The sequence below is a fragment of the Quercus robur genome, chromosome 3 (assembly GCF_932294415.1).
Source record: "Quercus robur chromosome 3, dhQueRobu3.1, whole genome shotgun sequence".
Lineage (NCBI taxonomy): Eukaryota > Viridiplantae > Streptophyta > Magnoliopsida > Fagales > Fagaceae > Quercus > Quercus robur.
The window spans coordinates 52,325,692-52,338,100 of record NC_065536.1 but is presented as its reverse complement, the minus strand read 5'-3'; the positions used below and the strand labels follow the sequence as shown (position 1 = coordinate 52,338,100).

The window sequence follows — 12,409 nt, the reverse complement described above, 5'->3', positions numbered from 1 at the left end:
TGTTGGTTTAAAATTGGTTAATTTCTGAAAATCAGGATCGAAATCTCCAACAACGTGTCTAGGAGAGAACGGTTCCGCTAACAACAATTAAGCTGAGTTCCCAAGCATTGTTATGCTCATAGGGAATCAAATTTACACCACAAGATTCAAAACTGTAAGTTTTGTGACATTGGATAATGACCAAGTAAAACAAAGATCATCTTTGCTCTCCTAAAGGTTGGGAGGTTCATACAATGCCTCAATGAGCTACCATCCCACAAGGGAGAGGCGCCAAGTATAAATACCTCATTTGCTCTACCATTTAGTTCCTACAATCAATCAAACAAACAAGATCCTTCATTGAGTCACAAAATGGAAAACTCCAAGTACTTGTTTCTTCAAATTGCATGCTTCATCCTCTTGTTATCCTTGTCTCCTTCATATGCTCACAACAAGAGCCATGAAAGCACGCCACCTCCTGATGGTTCCCAAGCAAAAGTTGATTTCAAAGGTTGCTTCAATAAGGTTTATGCTTTCGGTGATTCAGACACAGACACTGGAAATGCTCACAACTTGGGTGATCTCAAATCCTTCATTAGCACTTTATTCTCTCACGCTTGGTCCCCATATTGCTCCTCAGAGAATTCAAAGTTGTCTGGTTATCGACTATCTAATGGCCGCTTAGTCATTGATTTCCTATGTGAAGCTCTCAACATACCCCACTTGTCAGCCTATAAAGGCTCTTCCGCAAACTTCTCAGGTGGTGCAAACTTTGCAGTAGCCGGATCAACGGCTCTTTCAAGTAATCTCTTCAGTCATTTCAATTTCGGTAATCCCCTTATGTGGAAACCAAATCCAGAGAGTATCTTAACTCAAATTGATTGGTTCCATAACTTTGTTGGGGAGAGAGAATGCCAGGGAAAAGATGTGGCTGCATGCAAATCAGAGCTTGGGAATGCTCTCTTTTGGATAGGTCAGATTGGTGGCAATGACTATGCTCGTCTTTTTGCCTCCTCCATTGGCCTTGCTATTGCCAATAAGCAATTCACAGAGCAAGCTGTTAATCACATCTGCACACTTGCATTGGTAAGCATTGATAAACTACCATTTATATCAAAAGCTTAAATTGATTAAAAAAAATAATGAATTTAATCATTTAACTGTTATTCCAACAAGCCTAATATTACAAAAAAAGAAAGAATGTAGCATATAGCCTTAGCTTGTTAGAAGGAAAAAAAAAGTATCTCAATGAGTTCTTCCAATCTAAACATTTGATCAAGACTCTTTTCACAAAATGGTGCATTGCATATATGAGAAAGGATGAATGTTATGGTGGAGTTAATGTTGGAATAGTCATATTAAGCTTGCTTTCTTTTGATAGGGGCTATTGGACAAGGGTGCAAAGTTCCTTGTGGTTCAAGGGCTACCACCAATTGGGTGCCTTCCATTGCAGTTAGCAACATCTCCCTCAAATGATCGTGATCAAAATGGGTGTTCAGCTAGTGCCAACTCGGTAATAAAGGGTCACAACAATCTTCTCCAGAAGAGGTTGGATGAAATTCGAACCCAATACAAAGATTCTATGATCCTATATATTGATTTTTACAAAGCATTCACAACAATATTGGAAAAGCACACACAATACCAGTTTGACGAACCCTTCAAGGCATGTTGTGGAGCTGGGGGAGGACCATTCAACTATCAACCAAACCTCCTTTGTGGAGCTTTTGGCACCTCTAATTGCAAGAACTCCAGCACCCATATTAACTTTGATGGGGTCCACTTGACTGAAAATATGCATTTACACCTCTCTGATCTCTTCTTCAACCAAGGCTTTTGTACACCATCATTTGCAGATCTGATTAAGAAGAAGAAAGGCCAATATTAAAATGTCTGATATTGGCCTACCAGTTCTGTTTTTAGTAATAAATATTTGATGGCTGATGCCAAATGTTGCGAGGTAGATTAGTAGTAGGCTCCCAATGGTGGCATTCGGAGAGCTGGATAATATTTCTTGTTTCAAGATAGTTTACTATCCTTTTACCTTATTATTGTTTTTTTAAATGTTACATAAGTACCTTGGGTCTTGAACCAGGGCTTCACTTTTTACTGTACACTCAGGGTCGGATCATCAGCTTTCATGGCCTGAGGCGATGATTTTAAAAGGGGCACTTTTCATATTTAAATATTAGTAACAAATTTATCCATACATACTTTTTTAGATTGAATTTCTTTTTCAACTTTTTTTTTTTAATTTTTCATATGTGGACATTTATAATGAGCAAGTACTTATAAATAAATAAAACATGATTCATAATAGAAAATTATAATTTAACTAAAAAAAAAAAAATCTTAAGCAAGGAGTAATTGTAAGGTTGAATTTAATCAACCATTTTATTAGCTTTATTTCGTGCCAAATTTGCTTGTGTTTCAGCATTTAGTAACCCTGTATTTAGGTGGGTTTGTTGTAAGGGTAGTGAGTGAGATAGAGTGAAGTTTGCTCAAGAGTGTGCAAGAAAACAGAGACTCGCGGCTGCAAGCCTCCAGACGCAGCACACGTGCCAAGCATGCCGGAAGGTGGATAGTCATGCTAGCTGGAGCACTACAGAACAAAACAGGACAACTGGCCATACGGTTATCTCGCGACTGGATCTCGCGACTTAGTCAAGTCGCGAGGTCAAGCCGCGAGCCACCCCTGTTTTGTACATCCTGACGTTTCACATTCCTCTCTCACTCTAGTATAAATACCCCTTTTACCCACAAATGTAAGAGAGCTTCCAGAGAGAATTTTTAGAGAGAAACCCTAAAGAAAAACAAGGTTGATTCACCCACAATCTATACATTAGAGTCTCTTCAAATTCCTCAAATCTCTTCCTCTCCATTGTCAAATCCTTGAGAGGCATTTTACCAAACCTTGTTCTCACCATATTCATCACTGTGAGAGGGGTGTTTGGATTTCTGGGAAGCAGTTAGGAAGGAATCAATCTTCATTGGTTGATACTACGGTCTTGTAGCGGAATCCGGGAAGCTAGAAAAGAAAAAGGTTCGGCGCAACCTCGTTGGAGTAAGAAGCTTGGAGGGCTTAGGTGCACTGGGTAGATTAGGCTTGGAGGGTCTATTGCTGTCCATGTATCCCAACTATATTTTCTAGTAGATTGTTTACCGCTTGGAGGGCGGTAGAGAGGTTTTACGCCGAGGGCTTCGGTTTCCTCTTCGATAACACATCGCGTGTTGTCTTTGTGTTTGCATCTTCCTTCCTCTTTATCTTTGCCTTTTTATTATCTGCTGTGGGTTGAGATTTTAATTTGGCTTAGTTAGTTTTTCCAATTCCATATTATAGCTTATGTTAAGTTTCCGCACACTAGTTGTTTGACATAATGCTTGAATTGGTTAAGTTGTAATTTGGGGGTCTAAACGTTTAAGGGTGTTTATACACATATTTGAACTTTCAATAATAAAACCAAGTTTACCAATAGCAAACTTGCAAATATACTAATATTGCGACTGATTTATAATCTAAACTTGCACAATTAAAAATTGATTTATTACATTATTCAATAAATTAATATCACTAACAAAAAATGGATTGATGTGATATACATCAAATTAGCAATATGTGTGATAACTTATAAGTTATAAAGCAAAAGACCTGTACATCACGTGGCCAACTCTCTCAGTTGCTATGTGATAAGTTTATGAAGAGAATAGAAATAATAATAAAAGACTAGAAATAAAAGGGTGAGTGGGTGACAGTGTTATGCTCTGTCTCTTCTTTTTTTTCTTTCCACTTCCATGATAAAACAAAATTTTAACAGCTTAATGAGAAAAAAGAATTGGAGCGAGAGCTTAAAGCTAAACTTGAAGGGAGAAATGATTTGAAGCACAGCAAATTTCAAGCCACTGCAGAGAATTTTAATGGAGAGAATGACAAAGTTTCTAGCAATGAGTATAAAACTCTAAGGTTTAAGTTTTATTTGTTTGGGCTTTTTTTCTTTTAGTCTTTAGTTTTGCTTTGTTTAGTTATTGAGAGAGAAAGAGAGATTTTTCTGTTTGTGTAGTATGAGAGACGTAAGTGATACACTCTTAAACTCCCACATAAAGATTGAAATGTCAAGAGCGTTGATCACCAAGAGTTTTTTTTCCCCCTGTTTTTTCTTTGATATATATGAGAGATAACCAATTCTACTCCCACAAAAGGCTTTCATTTTATTTTTTCTTTAATAAGAAATATAATTTGATGCTTTGATTTATTTTTTGGCCTTAATTAATATTCTTATTGAGAAGAAAATATACTTATTGGTTCAAATTTGGGGACTTGTTCCACGTGGGTCCCTTAGGCAATTGCATTTGTTACTAATTGGGTAGAGTCGGCCCTAGATAGGAGACTGTAATTTCTTTTGTACATACTGAGATTGCTTACCAATATGTTATTAAAAAAATAATTTTTTTTAAAAAAGGCATCCAGATAATGTTACAATTGAAGGGAGGAGATGACGAACTGGGGGTGGGGAACTCAAAGCAAGACAACATAATGAATCTCTTGCAAAGCTTTTGCAAATATCTTTGGGTTGAAGTGATAGCTGGAGAAGACATATCTAGGCTCCAAAATCTACACCAATCATAGATAGTTTCAACTTTGGTAGATTTTATAATCTAATGGGATAACATGCCCCCGCCCACCCCCCCCCCCCCCCCCAAAAAAAAGCAGCTTGTTCTACATATTAAAATTTCACAACAAAATAACAATGTAAAAGAAGGGTTCAATATCAATGGTTAGAGATTAAGTTTGTTAGGGTCATATTTTTTATATGTATTGGCATATCCTATGACAAAACGCACATTACTTATAATTGGGTAGATCTAAGTGCGTTCAAGATTATCATGACAAGTGGTTTCATTGAAGATATAAAGATTGCTCAAGAACTGCTCAAGAAAAACTGAATTTGAAGGTCCCAATACCTCCACAATATCTGTCAATCTATCGAGATTTAACGAAACTCGATACATCTCGATCTATCAAGCTAATGGATTTCAGGATATAGCAAGCAACGTTTTATTCTAACAGTCTATTTGTTTATGGGTTTGTATAATCCTAATAGGATTATGGGGGCCCAAAGTTTGTGTAAACCTAACAGAAATAGGAGAACTCATTAAAAGGCCCATTAAGCTCCTATATAAATAGGGAGGTAGGGAGAAAGAAAACCTTAATCCTAGATAGCTAACCCTAGAAATCTCCATAAGGTTTTCTTATAGAAACCCCAGACTCCTCCTATGGAAGAAAGAGATCTTGTTACGTCTATTGTGCGCCTTTGGGTTTTGTAACCAAGCAAAATCTCTAGCACCAAACATTGAAGATGTTATTGGTGTTTCTATGTGAAGTTGTCGCATTCGTGCAAAGAAGTGAGTCACGTACTAGGATTCATGAAAAAAGGGAAGATGTCTTTACATGATTAAGTCCAATTGGGTATTGGAGTAAAAGTTCAACCGTAAGTTGGCATTTTTGGATAGTCTAGGGTGGTGGTAAGATTCTTGGAAGTGGTGACCTAAAAATCACCCGATGGGCTTTTTGTCTCGCGAAAGGTTTTCCTCATTTGTCAACAAATCACCAAGTCAATTTAATTTTCACTGCACTTAGTTTATTTGGTGATTTGTATATGCCTCCACGATTTGCATGTAATTTGACCAAATTAATCAACTTCAATATTTGTCTTAATTAATCATGGTCAGTCTATAACCCAACAAAATTTAACCTCTTTGGTGAGCTAACATACCAAAATTTTAAATAAATGGGAACTACAGCTGCATCTCCTTGTTATTATATACATATATATATATATATATATATATTGGAGTAAAAGTTCAACTGTAGGTTGGTATTTTGGGATAGTTTAGGGTGGTGATAAAATTCTTTATACTTGTAACCAATTGATTCTTGATTGGTGATTCTTGGAAATGGTGACCTGAAAATCACTCGATGGGCTTTTTGCCTTGTGAGATATTTCCCCATTTGTCGACAAATTACCATGTCAATTTAATTTTCGCTGCACTTAGTTAATTTCGTGATTTGTATATGCCTCCATGATTTTCATGTAATTTGACCTAATTAATCAACTTCGATATTTGTCTTGATTAACCGTGGTCAATCTATAACCCAACAAAATTTAACCTCCTTGGTGAGCTAACATACCAAAATTTTAAATAAATGGAAACTACTGCTGCATCTCCTTGTTATATATATATATATATATATATATTCCTGTACCACTCCTTCATTGAGGAATTTTTTCAGTCATGTCATATAAAAACCCTCCCCCCAAAAAAATTCATGACTGTGGGTGCAAGCCCTTGTGACAAATTTTTAGGTTTCCCCAAAAATCGTGGGAAGTATACTTTGGCCTTGGGTGGACCATGGCAGAGGGTGTAAATAGAGTCGCCACCTAGTAACGGACTAGGAACCATAAATATAGCACTCTTGTGGAGGGATTGATCTTTACCAGAGCACATGTTTGAAGTTTAGGTATAGGGATGGGAAGGTCTTAGGCACCTAACCCCACCTGAACTGTGGGTCGGCCTTCACTCATTGTGTTCCAAATCTTAATCTCATTAAAGGGTCTTTTAACATGTGATTCCAACTCTCACACACTCTAGCTTGCTTCTAAAGCATTCAATCATGGCATATCATCCCCAAACCTAGCATTCATCTATCAAAGCACATGTATATGTCAACCAAGGTAGCACACATAAGACAAATTAATCAACCACATCAAAGCATCCAAGCAATATCAACACTCAAATTGCAAGCTTTCTTGTGAAGAGACTTTTGTTTCCTGAAAACCATAAAAGAAAGATATATCTAAAATAAAGAAAACACAATACAAATTGGAAGTAGAAAGTAAAATGAAAATAAAAAAGAAATTGTAGATTTTCGTTTACGGATGGTTCAATGGCTCTAGGGCATTTATACTTTGAAGTTCTATCTCCAAAACAGAACAAAACAATAAATTAAAAAATTAAAAAAGGGATTAAAAAAAAAAGAGCATGTCAAATTAACCATTTAAAATAGGGGAAAATAGTGGGAGAAAGAAGAGGTGCCCTATCGGTGTGAAGACTACAAATAGTCCTCTCATTTTCCTTATTCTTCTACTTCTCCATCTACTCCTCTAAAATGAAGTGGTGTTAGTTTCAAAGTTGTGCAGGAAAAAAATTACAAAGAGAGAAGAGCAAAGAGATAATAAAAATAAATAAATAAAGTTTTTTTCCTTTTAGTTTTTTCTGGGAAGGAATACAAAGGGTGCAAAATTTGTCACTTCCTATGAGTCAGAACGTTGTATCTAGAGTTTAATCAATTGATTTTTAAGGCACGTATATCTTTTATTGTAATCCATGTGGTGCAATAGGAAATGAGTAGGAATAAAAAATAAATTTTGAATTAAGGTATATAAATATGTAAGGTTAAATTTATTCAATCATGTTTTGGCTTTATTCCGAGCCAAATTTGCTTGTAATTTAGCAATTATATACCCTGTATTTAGGTAGAAATTATGTAAGGGTAATGTGTGAGAGAGTGTGAAGAAATCTCAAGAAGTGTGCAATTCAATAGAGTCTCACGACTGGCAAGTCACCAGAATGGCACACGTGTGAAGCATGCAGGAAGAGCTGAAGGGTCACGCCAGCTGGAGCACTACAGGACTAAACTTTCAGTTTGGCCAGGCAGTTAGCTTGCGACTCATTCCAGTCGCGAGCTCGAGTTGCTAGAATGCCCTGTTTGATGAAAACTGACCTTTCGCATTCCTCATACACCCTACTATAAATACCCTTATACCCACGAAATGTAGAGAGCTTCCAGAGAAAATTTTGAGAGAGAAACCCTAGAGAAAAACAAGATTGACTCATCCATAATCTTCATCTTTTGATTCTCCAAATTCCTCTACTCTCACCCTCTCCATTGACATATCCTTGAGAGGTACACCAGCCAAATCCTTATCTCACCATACCCATATCAGTGAGGAGGTATTTTGGTGCTTGGGAAGCAGTTCAGAAGGGACCAATTCATTTTGGTGGATGCAATAGGCTACTGTGGGATTCGGTAAGCAAGAGAAGACAAGGTTTGGAGTAACCCTGTTGGAGCAAGAAGCTTGGACGGTTTATGTGCACTGGATAGACTAGGCTTGGAGGGTCTTTTGCAATTCATGTATCCCAACTTCATTCTCTAGTGGATTATTGACCGCTTGGAGGGCGGCGGAGAGGTTTTTGGCTGAGTACTTCGGATTTCTCTTCGATAACAAATCGTCGTGTTATCTTTGTGTTTGCATCTTTCTTCCCTTTCTCTTTACCTTTTAATTACTGCTGTAATTGTGATTAATTATGGTTTAGAATGTGTTACCTATTTCGTTATAGCTTATATTTCATATTCCGCACATATATTGTTGGATTATAAGCTCATGTTGGTAGTTTTGTATTTAGGGGTCTAAACGTTCATAGGTATTTTACACACTATTTGAACTTTCAAAATATGTAAAGGCAAAATTAAATGTAATGTTAAAACCGCCCAAGATGAATGTGTAAAGTCAATAATCTGCATACATACATATATATATATATATATATATATATATAGATGTTGAAAAAATGGGGGGAAATAAACATATATTGATGATAATTTTATTGAAAAATAAAAATAGATCTCATATTCTATCACCCCAAAAAAAGGTTTTGGTGAAAGTCGTTACATGAGTAGAAACTTGTGTTAGGTCAGTAGATTTTAGGCTAGCAAACCAAGAGATAAAGTTGTTATTAAGTGTGTTTTACTTTTTAGAGAGTTTTTGAAGTCCAAGACTTATGCCTAGGACAACTCTAGAAGAAAGAAGTTTTTGAAATCTCATTACATAGCTCGATACAAATCAATTGGTTGAGACAAGTTCAATACATGTCTTGATACATATTGTTTGATCGACAATTACGGATACAAAATCCAATTTAGGTATTAATGCATCCAATCTCAAACATTTTTTTGCCTTACTTGCTAGAATATATGAGGACTAAAAAGGACAACCAAATAAAGATTTTGATTGCAATGTTTTGCACATGCAGGGTTTTCATAGCCAAGTTCTCACTCAGCAACAACCAAAGAAGATATTAGTATCGATGATCAAGGGCTGTAGTGAAAACCTTCAAGATTAATCTTCAAATTCTGATGGAGCATTTGTTTGTATAGAGTTTGCTAGAAAAGAGTCTAAGGATTTTGAGTTGCATGTGGTAAAATTGTAACTATTATTGGGGGGAACTGTAGAATTAAAGATGATTCCATTATAGACCTTTGATTCTATTCAGTGGATCCATTTTCTTAGAGGTTGGAGGCAAAGAGTTTTTTCCATGTAGAACTTTTCTTTTCATAATCATATTGCTCATTTTATTTACTTTTTGCATTTATTTGTCTACCAATATTGGTTTGTACTTATCAAAGCTATGAGAAATCTAATTAGACCTCAAATAGGAGCCTAATTTTATGTTATGTGTTCCATTCAATTTTCTTAATTTTGGTGCAACTATTTACTACACTACAAAAATCGAGTCCAATTTAATTTTGATAATTTTTTATGATAAAGGAGTTATCAAATGAGAAAACCATAGAATTTAAATTAATAAACCTTAAAAAATCAACAACACTGATTAATTATTATTATTATTATTATTATTATTATACAAATTAAATAGTGGTTAGACAAATTAAAATTAAGAATTTAATGGATAAGAATTTCAAAAAAAAAATTTTGTTTCAAATAAAACAGTATATATTTTATTAGTAGCTATTTTATATTTTGAAATATACAAACATAAAATATATTATATATAAACTTCGTAAAATTTTAATACTCATTTAATAATGCTTATTTGTAAATGTATCTCATGTATATGCATGAGGTTACAAGCTAGTTAACCATAAGTTGAACATCCAACAATAATTGGTTAATTAATTTGCTGGCTTAAACGGTTAATTTCTAACAATATGGGTCTAAATCTCTAACAACATGTCTAGGAGAGATCGGTTACACAAACAACAATGAAGTTGAGTTCCCAAGCATTGTTAGGCTCATACACAGTCAAATTTACACTAGAAGACACAAAACTGCAAGTTTTGTGACATTGGACAAAGACCAAGTAAAACAAAGATCATCTTTACTCTCCTAAAGGTAGGGAGGTTCATACAATGCCTCAACGAGTGATCAACCCACAAGGGAGAGGCGCCAAGTATAAATACTTCATTTGCTCCACCATTTAGTTCCCGCAATTGAACAGACAAACATGATCCTTTGTTGAGTCATAAAATGGCAAACTCCAAGTACATGTTTCTTCAAATTTCATGCTTCATCCTTTTGTTATCCTTGTCTCCTACATATGCTCATAACAAGAGCCATAAAAGCACACCACCTCCTATTGGTTTCCAAGCAAGAGTTGATTTCAAAGGTTGCTTCAACAAGGTTTATGCTTTCGGCGATTCTAACACAGACATTGGAAATGCTTACTACTTGGGTACTCTCAAATCCTTCATTAGCAATTTATTCTCTCAAGCTTGGTCCCCATATTCCTCATCAGAGAGTTCAAACTTATCCGGTTATCGACTATCTAATGGCCGCTTGGTCATTGATTTCCTATGTGAAACTCTCCACATACCACATTTGTCAGCCTATAAAGATTCTTCCGCAAACTTCTCAAGTGGTGCAAACTTTGCAATAGCCGGATCAACGGCTCTTTCAAATGATCTATTTGGTCATTTCAACTTTGGTAATCCCCTAATGTGGAAACAAAATCCAGAGAGTATACTAACTCAACTTGATTGGTTCGATAGCTTTGTTGGGGAGAGAGAATGCAAGGGAAAAGATGAGGATGCATGCAAATCAGAGCTTGGGAAAGCTCTCTTTTGGATTGGTGAGATGGGTGGCAATGACTATGCTCGTCTTTTTGCCTCTTCCATTGGCCCTGCTATTGTCAATAACCAATTCACAGAGCAAGCTGTTGATCACATTTGCACACTTGCATTGGTAAGCATTGATAAACTACCATTTATGTCAAAAGCTTAAATTGATTTAAAAAATGATGAATTTAATAATTTAACTATTATTCTATCAAGCATAATATTACAAATAGACAAAAAAAGTAGCATATAGCCTTAACTTGTTATAAGGAAAAAAAAAATAGTATCTCAATGGGTTCTTCCAACCTAAACATTTGATCAAGACACTTCACAAAATGGTGCATTGCATATAAGAGAAAGAATGAATGTTATGGTGAAGTTAATGTTGGAATAGTCATATTAAGCCCGTTTTTTTGTTGACAGGCGCTATTGGACAAGGGTGCAAAGTTCCTTGTTGTTCAAGGGATCCCACCAATAGGGTGCCTTCCATTGCAATTAACAACATGTCCCTCAAATGACCGTGATCAAAATGGGTGTTCAGCGAGTGCCAACTTGGTAATAAAGGGTCACAATGATCTTCTCCAAAAGAGATTGGATACAATTCGAATCCGTTACAAAGATTCTATGGTCCTATATATTGATTACTACAATGCATTCAAAACAATACTAGAAAAGCACCGACAGTACCAGTTTAAAGAACCCTTCAAGGCATGTTGTGGATCTGGGGGAGGACCATTCAACTATCTACCGAACCTCCTTTGTGGAGCTTTTGGCACCTCAACTTGCAAGGACTCCAGCATCCACATTAACTTTGACGGGGTTCACTTGACGGAAAATATGCATCTACACCTCTTTGATCTCTTCTTCAACCAAGGCTTCAGTACACCATCATTTGCAGATCTGATTAAGAAAAAGAATGGCAAATTTTAAAATGTCTAATATTGGCCTTTCTATTCTCTTTTTCATAACAAATATCTTTTGCCTTATGCTACTGAGTAGATTAGTAGTGGGCTCCCAATGGTGGCATTCGGAGAGGTGGATAATATTTCTTGTTTGAAGATAGTTTACTACAGTTTTTCCTTATTATTGTAATTATTTAAATATTACACGACTTCCAAGGGTCTTGAACCACGATCTCACTTTTTACTTTACACTCAAGGTCAACTCAACAACTTTCACGACCTAAGGCGAAGATTTTAAATAGGGCATTTTATATATTTAAATATTAGTAACAAATTTATCCAAAAATACTATTTTAGATTCAATTTTTTTCAACTTCTTTTTTTAGTTTTTCATATGTGGACATTTATAATGAACAAGTACTTATGAATAAATAAAACAAGATTCATAATAGAAAATTATAATGTAACTAAAAATAAAATCTTAAGTTAGAATAATAAAACCTAGTTTACCAATAGCAAACTTCCAACTTTACTAATATTGCGACCGTTTTATAATCTAAACTTGCGTAAATAAAAATTAATTTATTACATTATTCAATAAATTAATATCACTAGC

General features: G+C 35.4%; 2 protein-coding genes across 2 annotated transcripts; both read left to right on the top strand.

Annotated features, from left to right (window-relative positions):
• Positions 1 to 351: 351 nt before the first annotated feature.
• Positions 352 to 2,130, top strand: LOC126719759 (GDSL esterase/lipase At3g48460-like). The gene is made up of 2 exons (XM_050422280.1): positions 352 to 1,065; positions 1,361 to 2,130. The coding sequence occupies exons 1-2, from the start codon at positions 352 to 354 to the stop codon at positions 1,865 to 1,867; spliced, it is 1,221 nt and encodes a 406-aa protein (XP_050278237.1). The 3' UTR covers positions 1,868 to 2,130.
• An 8,174-nt stretch (positions 2,131 to 10,304) lies between these two features.
• LOC126719758 (GDSL esterase/lipase At3g48460-like) lies at positions 10,305 to 11,821 on the top strand. Its single transcript, XM_050422279.1, has 2 exons — positions 10,305 to 11,018; positions 11,315 to 11,821. Exons 1-2 carry the CDS (start codon positions 10,305 to 10,307, stop codon positions 11,819 to 11,821), a joined length of 1,221 nt encoding a protein of 406 aa, XP_050278236.1.
• The last annotated feature ends 588 nt before the right edge of the window (positions 11,822 to 12,409 follow it).